We start from the raw sequence: 15,759 nt of genomic DNA, 5'->3' as shown, positions 1-15,759 counted from the left end.
TGAAGCGAGATCGACTCTACAATTGTTATGAGAATATTAGAAAGCGCCTTGTTTTTGATGATATATCGCCTGGCATCCAGAGCAGTCTCCTGCCTGCCTTGTGTAGGCCGAAAATCATCAGACACACAGACTGCTAATAACAAATGGTAGGCATACTGTGAACAATTTCAGTTTGTAATCATGTTTACAACTACAGCTATGTGTTAATTTCAGATCTGTCTCTAAACGTGATGTCATTTATCTTTTTTCAGAGTATAGTCCTGCATCTCCACTCATTTTGGCAGCAGACACTCCAGCTCCATATAACTCGGTCTGGCCCCCTCCTTGGTCCCCTGTCTCATCTTCTCAGCAATCGCTTCCTTGGGAAACTCTCACATCCACTCAGCAATCGCCTCCTTGGGAGCCTCATACATCTCCTCAACAGTTTCAGTTTCCACACACGACTGTGTGTGGGGGTCCCTGATGATTTCTACGAGATCCACTTTGATCAGCTTACAGAGAGACTTTGGAATGAGCGATTTATTTCGGCCATTCAAACATTCTTAACTACCAAGGGAATCTTTGTTAATGATTTTAGAATCCAAGGAGCAGCTGAGGCCATACTGCACGAGCTGAAATCGGTAGTGAGAATCACAGACAAAATCACCAAGATGTATGAGACACAAATTGGCAAGGACTATATAAAAACTGTGCAACTAAGTGTTATTACCAACTTCTGGGAAGGGGAAGAGCATTGACGTTCCTTGTGACAACTGTATGGTCCTACATGACATTTTTTTTTTTATGTTTTATTCTTTTCTTTTTTTCCTTTTTCTTTTTTTTTCATTATTAACACATTTTTCAAAGTGTGTGTGTGGTGTGTGTGTGTGTTTGTTTAAAAACTTGACCATGTTTGTAATGGTTACTATTATTAGAAGTTAATGTTTGATATTTTGTTTGACTTTAAAATAAAAGCCTGTGTAGGATGCACATGCGTGTCATTTCTGTCTCATCCTTAACATGGAAAGTACAATGCATAAGATTTACCATGACCCTGCTAATCCAGGAGGTCTCGGCAGCGTCTACAAACTTCGCAAGGCTGTGAGGGATTCTACGGGGGCTGCTCCTGCGGTATCAGACGTGAAACACTTTTTATTGGGACAAGATGTTTATACACTTCATGCCAAAGCAGCTAGACATTTTCCCCGGAACAGGGTTTTGGTTAGCGGTGTTGACAAACAGTTCCAAATTGATTTAGTAGATATGAGTGAATATTCTGACGAAAACGATGGTGTGAAATTTCTGCTAATGTGTATTGATGTGTTCTCTAAATACGCGTGGGTCAGATGTCTTAAGAATAAATCGGGCATTAATGTTACAAAAGCTTTTAACAACATACTGAGTGAAGGTCGTATACCTACAAAACTTCAAACGGACGCTGGCACAGAGTTTTATAATAAACACTTCAAACAGCTATTGGATCGGTATGAAATCCAACATTTTTCAATATCAAACGAAACTAAAGCCAGTGTGGTGTAGCGTTTTAACAGAACCTTCAAGACTCGAATGTGGAGGTATCTATCGTCTGTAAATTCACATAGATATGTGGATGTGATTCAGGACCTGACCGCTTCCTACAACAAATCTCATCACAGATCAATAAAAATGGCCCCTAATGCTGTTAATAAACACAATGAGAAAACGGTCTTTAACAATTTATATAAGTTAAAAGCTCAGAGATCGGTAGCCTTCAAATACAGTTTGGGCGATAAAGTGAGAATTTCAAAACTTCGCGGTGTGTTTAGAAAAGGTTACGAGCAAACCTTCACAGATGAATATTTTACAATAGCCGAACGTGTAGCAAGAGATCCGCCTGTGTACAGGTTATTAGATTGTGGGGGTGAGGCCGTGAAAGGCACATTCTATGAGCCAGAGCTGCAATTAGTAATTATTGATAAAACAAAACTTTCATAATAGAAAAAATATTGATGAGAAAAAAATTAGGCCGCAAAAACATGGTTCTTGTTAAATGGCTGGGTTGGCCTGAGAAATTTAACTCGATGATTCCTGAAAAAGATATTGTTAATGTGTGATAAAAGACGTGCTCAAAGGCTGACCAGCACGCATTTTGAATAGGTGTTCATATACATCAGAGCTATGGAGAAGAACGGCTTTTACATCACCCTCCCCAGTAATGCTTCATCCCATGTATATCCAAATAACAAGATATGGCAATATCGGACTAAATTAGCTAAACCAATAGTTTTGAACGAGCCATATGAAGTCGGTGTTATCGAAGTCCAGTATCCCCGTGTTTGGAAAAGTTTCCCGGAAGAAGATGCTGATGTGGACATCTATGACTCTAAAACAAAGAAAACATACATCATATCTCTGGCGGTTGGATTTTATGATACTATACCTAGAATACTTGAGGAATTTAATGCAAAATGTATAGTAACCCCACAAGTATCACGCATGAGTCCAGTGTACAATAACATCACAAATAGAGTTATTTTTTCAGGTGCAGAAGGCTGCAGTTTAACATTTAAAGGCCGTTTAGCTGTGATCAATATACCTGCCACCCTAAATTTAAAAAAACAACACACTGCTCCACATCCTGCGGATATACACGCAGGAGTGTATTATATATTTATCTACAGCGATATTGTAAATTATCAACTAGTGGAGGATAGTTATGTACCGCTTCTCCGCTGTATAAATGTGTCAGACGAGCCCAGGCGTATGCCCACTCTGACTTATGACAAGCCACACTACACATCGCTCTGCAAAGCAGTGATAGATGATATTGAGATCTCACTAAAAAACGATCAAAACCAGTATATCCCCTTTGCATTTGGTAAGGTAATCATCAAGCTACACTTCAGGCCTATGAAGCAGTTTTTCTAAGTACTGTCTGTAAAATGACACACGTACCCTTCACTCGTGATGATGCCAGGTATATGGCATATTATATGAATCAGGCAGGGGGTGAGTTACAGGGTTTTATAGGGGCTATTACTCAATATGGCAATGGGTTAGGAGGGATATTTCGTAGTCTATTTAGGATGGCTATGCCTTTGTTAAAAAGCGGGTTCAGCCTAGCTAAACCACATTTAAGGACTGCGGCTACAAATATAGCAGGAGATATTGTATCGAATATTGCCAGAAATACAATGTCAAGACATCAGGATGGGAGTGGCATGCTGGTGTAAAGCAGAAGACCTTTGAAAAGACCCCCTTCCAGACGTGGGTGTAGCCATAGTGTGGTTAAAAACGTAAAACTGTTGTTAAGAAACGCAAAGCAGTCAAAAAGAAGTCAGTCAGCAGGAGTTACAGGGTGCCGAACAGACGCTCCAGGACATTGTCTAAAGACATATTCTAGGCTAAAATTCTAAAAAGACAAATCATGGCACTCATTCATAATCAGTCTGAAGAATTTGTAAAGATCGAGTTGGATCTGTTTACCATTCCCTACACCCAGACATCTATTGAAAAATCTACTTATGTTGAAATCCCTCCGGTTTCTGCAATTACGGACACAGGTCCTCTGGAATTTTACATATCGGCTAGTGGGGAGGACTACCTAGACCTGAATGAATCGTGTCTTTATACACGTGTGAGAATTACTAATTCAGACGGTACAAATCTGGCACCAGCAGCAGACGTTGGATTTATAAACTACCCAGGATGTACCTTATTTTCACAGGTTGATATCATGCTGGGAGATAGGCTTATAACCCAGTCTTCCAACACGTACCCATGTCGAGGCATAATTGAGTGTTTAATTAACTATGGAAAGGACACTTTGGACAAGCAGTTCAGCCCGGGTTTGTTTTGTAAGGACACCAGTGGCCATATGGATGATGCATCTATAGCTGGAGCCAACACAGGATTAGCGACTAGAGGCGCATATACTGAAAACAGTCGGATTGTGGAGTTAATAGCCCCAATACACGCTGATTTGTTTTTTCAAGAAAAACTGTTGCTAAATGGTGTGGATATTTCTCTGAAATGTATTCGCTCAAAAGATGAATTCTCTCTTATGACTGCTGTAAATGCACAATTCCATGTTAAGATTATGTCAGCCAGCGTGTTTGTAAAAAAGGTGTCTGTTGCCCTCACTGTGCGCTTAGCTCACAGCAGAGCTCTACAGCATACTAATGCTAAATATGCTATAGACAGAGTCGCTTTGAAGACTTTCTCCATCCCTGCTGGAACTAGAGTGTGCAACCAGGAAAATATATATATTGGTCAGATCCCTAAATTTGTTATTGTAGCATTTGTCGATAACGAAGGATATACAGGAAGTTATACCCGCAACCCCTTTAATTTTGCAAACTATGACACAGAGTTTATAAGTCTGTATGCCGATGGACTGTCTTTTCCAGCAAAACCCTTTCAACCGCTTTTTCAAAGAGGTCATTACACAAGAGAGTATTATCAGCTGATACAGACCACAGGAAGGCACCTAAAAGACAGGTCACTGGCCATATCACGCAGCGATTTTGGCGCCGGTTATACATTATTCTGTTTCAACCTGGAACCTGATGAAGGGAGTGCAGGAAATGTATCGCTAATCAAAACAGGCAACGTAAGGCTGGATTTAGAGCTCCCTTGCCCCGGACGGTTAATTAGGGCCCGAGCAGGGAACCTGCAAGGACCCTATTGTTTTTCTATCGCTTTTTATTATTAGGGCCCGAGCAGGGAACCTGCGAGGTCCCTATTGGAACCTGCGAGGTCCCTATTGTAATCGTAATGATTATTATTAGGGCCCGAGCAGGGAACCTGCGAGGTCCCTATTGTAATTGTAATGATTATTCTGATTTTTCTTATTCTATTTTTTTTCCTTTGTCCAAAATGATCGCATTTTTCACTGCCTGAACATACCCCAAAACTCACCAAACTTGGAATATAAGTCACACCTGGCGAAAAATTTTATAATCTATTGTCGTCCTGAATTTCCACCACTAGGTGGCGCTGTTATTAAGGAAAGCGCGTTTTGGCTAATAACTCCCATATACTTTGTCGCACGTTCAAAAACCTTACATCCACGCGTTCACTGGATTGTGCTGAATCTGGTGGTATAGGCCACGCCCATTTGCGCCTACCGTTTTTTTTCGCTACGTCGCAAAATGTCGAAAACCTACTTTTTCGAACTCCTCCCAGGCGATTTCACCGATTTGCACGAAACTTGGCACACAGCATCTCTGGACCCTCCTGACAAAACGTTATTAAAGGATTCTAATTAAAATAAATAATTTTGAAGTTAATAAATAACAAATTCCTGCAGATTTGGCTCAAAACAGGAAGTGTTGGATATTTCCACAGTAGTCAGATCAAATGACATGAAACTCAGGATACTACTTCCCCATGAGCCCCTGAGGCCCTGTGCAAAATTTTAGGCGATGACCACAAGGTGGCGCTCTTTAAATTGATGTATTTTATATCTCCACAACGGTGCATCGGAATAAGACGAAACTTGGTACATTTATTGTCAGTGCCCTCCTGAGGACATCTGACAAAGGGTTTACCGATCCGCCACTAGGTGGCACTCTGGCGTCACTTTAATTGTATAATTGGCCCTGTGCCCACACCATAACACTTATGGAAATGAAATTCATAAAGGTGCTATAGAATGGCCCCTGTGACACACTCACCGAAAATGACCACCAGGTGGCGCTATTTTCGATGCAAAAGCGTTTTTGGCTCATAACTCCCACTTAATATGTTGCATATTATTAAACCTCATCCCTATGAGTTCCCTGCATTCAGCTGAATTGTTTGGTGTAGGCCACGCCCACTTTCGCGCTAACTTTCCATTTGCAAAATCGCGACAAATGAAAAACCTACTTTTTCGAACTCCTCCTAGGTAATTTGAGTGATTTGCACCAAACTTTGCGTGAAGCATCTGTGGACCCTCCTGACAAAAAGTTATCAAAAGAATTTTGATAGGCCTTAAAATGCCTGAAATATAAAATGACAAATTCCTGCATATTGTGTTGAAAACAGTCAATCTTGCATATTTTTACAAAATAGTATCCGATTATCACATAAATGTTCATAATTGTGTGGTATCGCCTATTGATGGTCTGTGTAAAATTTGGTGCAAATCGGCCCTTAGATGGCGCTCTGGTCGCAGTCTAATCATTTTGAATGGAAAGTAAATGGGGAAATCTTCAAGTCCTCTTCAAAACTCATCGACCTTCAACCTCTCCTTATCCCTCATACTTTGAGCTAGACACACCATTCTAACTTTTAAAGAGTCAGAAGACCTCAAACTATTGGGCATGTATTCAGTTTTTAAAGCACACGTTAGCCACACCTGGCCTGCTATCATCATCAACAGCGTCAGCAACAGAGTTTTGTCCAGTGTTAGTTTTGTAGAAGCGTGTGCCTTTTAGAGATGCTTCATTAGATCAGAGTTGCTTACAATGGACGTGGACAAATGAGATTAAAACAGTGTCTGTACTTCCATTTTGAAAACATCAACTTTCCCTCCGGACTCGCCATAGCCGCAGTTCCCCTCTGCTAGTTTGAGTGTGTGAGGCTGCTGTGTGCGTGTGTGGCTTGTGTGTAAACCGAACATTGCCACTGATTGGCTTAAGAACTCTCACTCAATGTTAGGGAGCCAATCATCATCACTTATGCGGTTGTCTCGCTCCTCCCTCCTCCCTCACCGGAGGAAAAAAAATTTCAGACCATCGACTCAGTCTTTGTCCGGGGAATTATGCAGCAGTTCACACAATTTTTCTGACTTCAGCGTACATTATTCACACCGACAATAGCAGGCCACCGAATTATAAAGCAACGACTTCCTCAGCGGAAGGTGTTGCTTGAGCAAGCCCCGACGGCAGCAAGCCCCGGCGGCAGCATGCATCGACGGCAGCAAGCCCCGACGGCAGCATGCATCGACGGCAGCAGGCCCCGACGGCAGCATGCATCGACGGCAGCAGGCCCCGACGCGCGTGGACTGCGAGGGCCCGTTCAACGCTGCTTGCAGCTTTAATTCTTCTTTTTTTTTTCCTTGTACCAAAATGATCGCATTTTTCACTGCCTGAACATACCCCAAAACTCACCAAACTTGGAATATAAGTCACACCTGGCGAAAAATTTTATAATCTATTGTCGTCCTGAATTTCCACCACTAGGTGGCGCTATTATTAAGGAAAGCGCGTTTTGGCTAATAACTCCCATATACTTTGTCGAACATTCAAAAACCTTACATCCACGCGTTCAGTGGATTGAGCTGAATCTCCTGGTATAGGCCACGCCCATTTCCGCCTACCGTTTTTTTTTCCTACGTCGCAAAATGTCGAAAACCTACTTTTTCGAACTCCTCCCAGGGGATTTCACCGATTTGCACGAAACTTGGCACATAGCATCTGTGGACCCTCCTGACAAAAAGTTATTAAAGGATTCTAATTAAAATAAATAATTATGAAGTTATTAAATAACAAATTCCTGCAGATTTGGCTCAAAACAGGAAGTGTTGGATATTTCCACAGTAGTCAGATCAAATGACATGAAACTCAGGATACTGCTTCCCCATGAGCCCCTGAGTCCCTCTGCAAAGTTTTAGGCGATGACCACAAGGTGGCGCTCTTTAAATTGATGTATTTTATATCTCCACAATGGTGCATCGGAATAAGACGAAACTTGGTACATTTATTGTCAGTGCCCTCCTGAGGACATCTGACAAAGGGTTTACCGATCCACCACTAGGTGGCGCTCTGGCGTCACTTTAATTGCATAATTGGCCCTGTGCCCACACCATAACACTTATGGAAATGAAATTCATAGAGGTGCTATAGAATGGCCCCTGTGACTCACACACCAAAAATGACCAGCAGGTGGCGCTATTTTCAACGCAAAAGCCTTTTTCACTCATAACTCCCACTTAATATGTTGCACATTATTAATCTTCATATCTATGTATTCCCTGAATTCAGCTGAATTGTTTGGTGTAGGCCACGCCCACTTTTGCAGTAACTTTCCATTCGCAAAATCGCGACAAATGAAAAACCTACTTTTTCGAACTCCTCCTAGAGAATTTGACCAATTTGCACCAAACTTTGCATGTAGCATCTGTAGACCCTCCTGACAAAAAGTTATCAAAAGAATTTTGATAGTCCATAAACTGCCCGAAATATAAAATGACAAATTCCTGCATATTGTGTTGAAAACAGACAATGTTGCATATCTTTACAAAATACTGTCTGATTATCACATAAATGGTCTTCATTGTGTGGTATGGCATGATGAGGCTTTGTGTAAAATTTGGTGCAAATCGGCCAATAGATGGCGCTCTGGTCGCAGTCTAATCAGTGTCAATGGGATCTTCAAGTCCTCTTCAAAACTCATTGACCTTCATCCTTTTCTTGTCCCTCATACTTTGAGCTAGACACTCCATTCCAACTTTAAAAGAGTCAGAAGACCTCAAACTATTCGGCATGTAATCAGTTTTTGAAAATCTTTTACGGTTTTCAAATCATCACAGTTTTGGTTTTAAGGATTTTTAGGACGTCTTCTGATTTTATAATGGGTGTGTATTGGGTGAGCTAGACTGCGTGACATCATAGCTACAGTGGAGAGCAGATGGAAGAACTGGAGAAAAAGTTCTCTTCAGCTTGATTTGTATCCCACGTCTTTTACTTCACATAGACAATATATACAGGGAAATGTAGAAAATCTTGTTGGCTTTCAGCTGATGGTCTTATTTCAGATGTTGGACTTACACTTTTGGCTGTTTGTGGTTTGTGACACTGCTGCAGGGAGACAAATTCAAACAGTACAAAAGTCAGTTCCCTGAAACAGTACTGAACACCCCCATGGAGGCTTACCCACTGCTGTCTCACATCTACAGCAATGATGAGTTCAAAAACCGTAGTGGAGCTGTGGCTCTGTACCAGCTGGTCACAGAGTGCAATCGTCAGGAAACCTTTTCAGAGACTGTGGCTCTGCTAAACATCCTCATCACAACTTCTATGACTACAGCTGAATCTGAGCGGTGCTTCTCAACACTGAAGAGAATCAAGACCTTCCTCAGGAAGATAATATCTTCTTAATGCAGTTGCCATGCTCTGTATGGAGAAGAAACGTATCAAAGACATCCACAACTTAAACCACAAAGTCACTGAGAAATTTGCATCTTTCAAGAAGAAAAGTGCTAAATGTATGTATAAAAAGTACAACTGAAAACACCTGAACAGTTTCTTCACAGGTTTAATATGTTACTACTAATTGTCACCATTGTTCTGCTTCTAAGGCAGCGGAGCAAAACAACCCACCTTTTCTCCTGTATTCTTTTCAGTTTCATGAAACCTTAAGAACCATATAACATTGGAAGTTTAATGTGCAGTGCTGTTGTTTTCATCTGACCACTACATGTCAATACAATGTTTGTAACAGTATTCATTTTACTTGATCTGTAAGTGTTAAAAAGATAATATTACTAATGATAAATGTTTGGAGATTTGTTTTGACATTTTATGTGATATATAGATATAATCATAATACATATCTTTATAGTAATAATGGAGTTTGGGAGGCGTTTTCCCATTTCTTCTTGTGTGGACATTTCCTACTTTGTCTCTGCTAGTGCTCCAGCATATGTGCAGCCACAGAAACTGTAAGATAGCTCTACAGGTAAAGGTCCAACAGCTCCCTCTACTGGTGCAAAGAGTCAGGACATGCTCAGTCACAGAAACTGTAAGAAAGCTCTACAGGTAAAGGTCCAACAGCGCCCTCTACTGGTGCAAAGAGTCAGGACATGCTCAGTCACACTAAAATGCAGAAGACCAGTCAGTGAGCAGACCGTGTGGAGCCGCATGGACTTTCTGTGTGTTTCCCTAATGATGTGTGCATTCTTGAGGAAATGTAAGTGGTTTCTGCTTGTAGTTATGGATAATTTGATCACTATTGCAGTTTACACATAGCCTGTGTCTCAGTAGTAGTTAGCTGCACTTTGCTTGCACTGCAGCTACATTTGGATTGTGAGGACTTAATGATGAATATTTCGTTTTTAATGCCGATTTTTCAACTCAGTCTGTTTCTTGGGATTGTGACCATGCTCATTACAGTTTAAAGGTCGAAATATGTACTGTGGTTAACAGTCAGTATATAAAGCTATCATGCTGTTTAGCCGTCTATAGGTTCGAACACTGTACTCGTGAAACCCCCCCCTTGAGCTGCAATTTCATCCTCTTCTTCAGATTTCATCATGCAGCAGGTGACATCTCACATCCCATCAGTTAATCAGTTCTTCTCTGACCTGGCATCGACTCAGTCTTTGTCCGGGCAATCATGCAGTAGTTCACACAGTTTTTCTGACTTCAGCGTTCATCATTTCAGACCGGCAATAGCAGTCCATCGAATTATGAAGCAACGACTTCCTCAGCGGAAGGTGTTGCTCGAGCATGCCCCGAAGGCAGCAAGCCCCGACGGCAGCATGCATCGACGGCAGCACGCCCCGACGCGCGTGGACTGCGAGGGCCCGTTCAACGCTGCTTGCAGCTTTAATTTTGATATGTTATTCTTGCATACGAAACTTAACAAGTGTGGGATGAAAACTTGTGCCTGTGGGCCTCCTGCATGGTTTCTCTCTTGTGATATAGAGGGCTGTAAAAGCTAGCATAGATAAGAACTCAGTTAAGGAGTTCATCCTGAAGGGTGTTTAGTAACCTCTTCTGTGTAACCTCTCCTGGGGATTTGTGTTCTGACAATGGTTGATGTATGACACATAAACTATGTAATGTACATGTTAAATCTATGTTAAGCTGTGGTGGATGTGGAGATAGTGGGAATGTTTATTTTTAGTGAGTTCACATGTAATCTTGTGACTGCTGCGATTGTGTGTATTGGTTTCTACTATTATAAAGGATGAGGAGAGACTGCCTCTCTTCAGACATCATCTATGTGCTGCTGATGTGAGACTCTTGCTTACAAGTGTCACACCGCGGTGAGGGTCGTCCTGTCTTGGGTTTTCTGTCTTGTGAATTTCATGTTTTATTTTGAAAAATAACTCTCCTCTCGTTTCAGGTCACTTGCCCTTCCTTCTGTGTCACCGGTCTGACGTCTCCCCTAATCCCTGATTGTTCTCACCTGTGCTCCCTCCCCTGATGTGTATATAGTCTGTGTCTTCCCCTGTCTCGTTGCCAGAGTATTTCGTCCTGCGTGTACCTCAAGCCCTTGCCACAGCCATTGTTTCCAAGACCAAGAGTGTGTTTGTATTCTCGATTCCTTTGTTTTTTCCTCAGAAGAGTGATTCCTTATTTTGTAACTTTTTTCAGCTCAGAGTGAAGCTAGGTTTTGTTTGCTGTTGAATTTCCTCCCTTGGAGTGTTTTCTGTTATTTTGTATTTTGGTTGTTGTTTGATTATCCCTCCTCTGGAGCGCCTTCTGTTCTTTGTTATTAGATATATCAGTGTAGAGTAATCTTTTGTAGCCCCTGTATCCTCCCTTTTGGAGCGTTCTATGTTGCTTAATTTTCATAGTTAGTCCTCGTCAAAGTAGATCAGTTTTTTGCCTTTTATTTTTCCCTCCATTTGGAGCGCTTTCTGTTTTGTTTTTTTGTGTTCTCCTCGCCTTGTCCCCTTCCCCTTTCCCCTTTTCATGTTACTGGTTTATGTAGAGTTTCATAGCCGTTGTGTTGTCACTCATCTCTCAGGAGAAACTCAGGTGTTCAGAATAAAATCTTGGTTTAACATTTCTCGCCCTGCTTCTGAGTCCTCCTTCCAGCCTAGGCCTGACAGCAAGCAGTAAAGAACTTGTAGAAAAGAAATATTGTGTCAAATGTGGTGTCTTGACCAAATCTCATCTGAACTAGACAAGCGACTGCTTTTCAGCTGCCACAACATGTAAAATAAAACAGAGCATTTTTTTTCCTTGGCTGTTAGACTGTTATCAGACTTTCCTAGAGATTTATTAGCGACACAGAAATTGTACTAAAGAATGAAACCACAGTGACATTGATATAAAAGCAGTTTGATAGATTTGGGTGTTTGTACTGTGGAGATATCACCAAGTCAAACAGTGATGAGACATGAGATTTTCCTCAGAGGATATGAATTTCTACATTTTAAAAATATACTGTCTGAAATTTGAAGCATGTACAGCTTTAGTTTGGCCCATCTTTGATAAAGAAGTTTCTGAAGCTCATGTGTCATATTTTCTTTAAATATAAATTGTTGAGATGGTTTTATTCAGTTTGAAGCTGAGGTCAAAGGTCATGACCAAGACTTTTCTCATTAACTGGCCCAGGTTTGCTCCTCTTGATTATTTGGTTGGTTAATCAGATGAGAACATGGGGTCTTATGATGGTCATATATGAATGTATGGTGAGAAGCTGTGATAGAGAAAGTCTTTTGATTTGGTGTGTCCTCAGTGAAGTGTATCAGTCTCTGCAGTAGCTTCCAGCTGCAGCAGTCAGTTCAGTTTCTGAGGGAGGTTTTTGTACGACGCTTTTTCACTGTGTGAACACAGCTTGACTGTTGATCCAGTGATAACTCTTACAGTAGTAAACTGCAGCATCTTCAGCCTGAACTCCACTGATGGTCAGAGTGAAGTCTGTTGATGATCCACTGCCTGTATAACGACCTGGAATCCCTGACATTCTCTCACTGGTTCTGCGTATTAACAGTTTAGGAGTTTCTCCATCTTTCTGTTGGTACCAGTATAAACAGTAAGCATTGTTACAAGGATAAGCAACCTGTTGACTGGTCCGACAGCTGATGGTGACGGAGCCTCCCAGAGCAGAGCTCACTGCTCCAGGCTGAGTCACTGTGACCTGACCTCTGGACTCTGAGGACACAGAGACAGAAACATAAAGCAGCGTCATGGTTCTGTGGGCTTCATGTCAGAGGGACGGATGTTGATGGAGGAGAGGAGTTTGATTCTCTGGACTTTACCTGTGAAGCAGCAGCAGAGCAGAGTCCAGATGAGGACGGAGGTCAAAGTCATGTTTGTGATGAGGAGGATTTCTGTGTCTTCTGTTGTCATGAAGGACAGCTGTCAGTCATCCAGACATTCAACTCTCAGGACTATAAACTCTCCCAGAGCACTGGAGCATGCTGCTGCTGATGCAAAGTGGCTCTCTATGGAAATGTTCTGACTGACTCCAACAGGGACTTTGATCGCTCTCATCATGCTGCTTATCAATCAATCAATCAATCAATGTATGATAGAAGTGATTAGTGTCAGCTCTCATCTGTATGTGTCTTTGGTTTGAGGTTGATGTTCAACTTTTCTTCAGAGTATTTTGTGAAATCCTCCTAATTAACTGCAACATAACTCAACATCATTGTTGAAAGAGTTATTGGAAATTGTTTGTTTTGTTAAATCATAATCTACAATGAACACGTGTGTCTGAGAATTAGTTACAATTAGCAGGAGTTATTAGAAAGCTTTTATTTTGAAATGCTTTAATTCAATTGCTTTGAAAGACAAATGAATTTTGCTTGAAGAAATTTGTCATTCCACAATAAAAACATTAAATACATATTCCTACATTTAGAGTCTGCGTTTAACACTCAAACCATCATAATCAGCCACTATAACATAAATTAGGTAAACTGGGAACGTGTTTGTTGAGTGTGTTTGTGTCAAAGTCAGAGAGCCGTGTCTCTCTACAGTCAGAGGTTTTTGTACGACGGCTCAGTCAGTTTGTATCACTGTGGTGGACTTTTGGTGGAGGAACCAGACTGGATGTTAACTGTAAGTACATTTGTCTCCTTTAAGAACACAAATGTTGTATATTATCTATGTGAACTTCATGGCTGTAGTCCCTATAGAAATAATTTACCTGATATTTGAAATGTGATGTATTTAGAATAATTCTTGAAGGCTTCACAGTGTCATTAACTAGACTGAAATCCACTCATCTCAAACTTTATCTTTAATTTTCAAGATTCGGATCAATTTTTAGTAGAAAAATGACTCAACATTACTCTGTATGAAAATATGTTTGAAAGATTAAGTTTAAATATTCTGACTCAGTAATTCAGTCAAAAACATTTGGTTCAGTGTTTAATGTGCATGTGTATTACTCCATGTTTCTCCCAGCAAACTATTTTAAAGTCAGTCCATAATTTTCTTTATGGGTTTTAAAAAGTGGTAGTAAACAGAATTAATCTGATTGTCTCAGTAATGAAGTCTGACTGTTCAGTGATGATTTCTGCTGACATAAAGAGAACAAACACATTTGATCATTTATGATGTTTTGGCTCTAGACAAGAAATATTTAAGAGAGTTAAAACATTAAAAGTCTCACAATCTTCATCGTGTGTTTCACCATGAACCTCTGAATGTTAACTTTATTAACTATAAAGTATGCAGTAGATTTACAGTGTGCCAGTTTGAACTTTTTATCTTTAGTACTGAAACCTGTCTGTTGTCATGGTTCAGCAGTGATGCCTGTCTGTTGCCATGGTTACTGGACTCAGAGAGGGAAGTGAAACTTTTCAGATCAGTTTCATCCAATCTGAGGAAGACCAGCAGAACCAGAGGCCTCCTCTGCTGCAGCCAACAGGACGGAGTTCAGCTGACCTCATGTAAACTTTATGAATCTCTCTCTCTGCAGTGGGTCGAGTCGTCCCCACCCTGACGGTGCTGCCCCCCTCCAGTGAGGAGCTGCAGCAGGGGAAGGCCACGCTCATGTGTCTGGCCAACAAGGGCTTCCCCTCAGACTGGAGTCTGTCCTGGAAGGTGGACGGCAGCAGCAGCAGCAGCAGCAGCAGCAGCAGCTGGGAGCAGAGCAGGAGCCCCGGGGTGCTGGAGAAGGACGGCCGCTACAGCTGGAGCAGCACCCTGAGGCTCCCTGCAGACCAGTGGAGGAAGGTGGGCTCTGTGACCTGTGAGGCCACCCAGGGCTCCCAGACTCCAGTCTCAGAGACACTGAGGAGAGACCAGTGTTCCCAGTCCTGACCTGACTCACTGGGACTCTGCTGCTGGTTTTACTCTGCTACTGCTCTCAGTCTGCACTCTGTAACTATCTCTCTCTTTCATCTGACATGTTTCAGCAGCAATATTTACCAGCTTGTTGCTGCGTCTCAATATTATTTCACTCTTTCCACATAATAAAGACGTGTTGATCAAAGAAGCTGTTTTCATGTTTATTATCATCAAAGTGTGTGAATGATTTTATCTTCATGGTGTCAGTGACTTTATTAAATCCAGAGACAAACCGAGCTGTGATGATTTTAAAACTAATGTGTGAGATCACATCATGTGCAGCCAAATACACTGAATATTAAAGGAGGTTGTAAACTCAGACAAAACTCATGATTATAATTTAAACAGTACAAACCAGTGATGACAGTAGTATAACTTAATAACTTGTTTCCACAATTAATAAAATCCCCTCAGCACTATAAAAATAAATCTCTCTTGTGGTTGCGGCAGAATTGTTTGTAATGATAAAGATGTATACAAAACTCATTTTAATTCAAACCTCCAGTCATCTCTTATTACTGCTTTGAGATAATGATGAAGACTTGTTGTTTTAAGTGTGTCCAGAGGAAATGCATTCCCCTTCAATTAAATGTTGAAACATTTGAAAACTATTTTCAAAATCTGTAATAAACAGCATGATATCATCTGTGTAGAGAGAAATAAAAAGAGTGAGATCAACAAAATTATTCTACAAAATATTAATATGCTAAAATCTTCAACCAGAAAGATTAATGAAGGATGGAAAAAGCAAAAAATAAAATTGTTGCTGAATTTCATACTGCAGAAATGTTTTTGTCTTAATCATAATTTTTCTATTTTTGTTGTAATGTAAAAC

General features: G+C 41.0%; 1 gene segment (V, D, J or C); it reads right to left on the bottom strand.

The window, feature by feature from the left end:
• Positions 1 to 12,441: 12,441 nt before the first annotated feature.
• On the bottom strand, positions 12,442 to 12,935 carry LOC115577903 (immunoglobulin kappa variable 4-1-like). The segment is given in 2 exon segments: positions 12,442 to 12,776; positions 12,884 to 12,935. Coding segments are annotated over 2 exon segments (387 nt in total).
• Positions 12,936 to 15,759: the final 2,824 nt, after the last annotated feature.

The sequence above is a fragment of the Sparus aurata genome, unplaced genomic scaffold (assembly GCF_900880675.1).
Source record: "Sparus aurata unplaced genomic scaffold, fSpaAur1.1, whole genome shotgun sequence".
Taxonomy (NCBI): Eukaryota; Metazoa; Chordata; class Actinopteri; order Spariformes; family Sparidae; genus Sparus; species Sparus aurata.
Note: the sequence above shows the minus strand (reverse complement) of the source record. Positions and strands in the feature narration are given on the sequence as shown.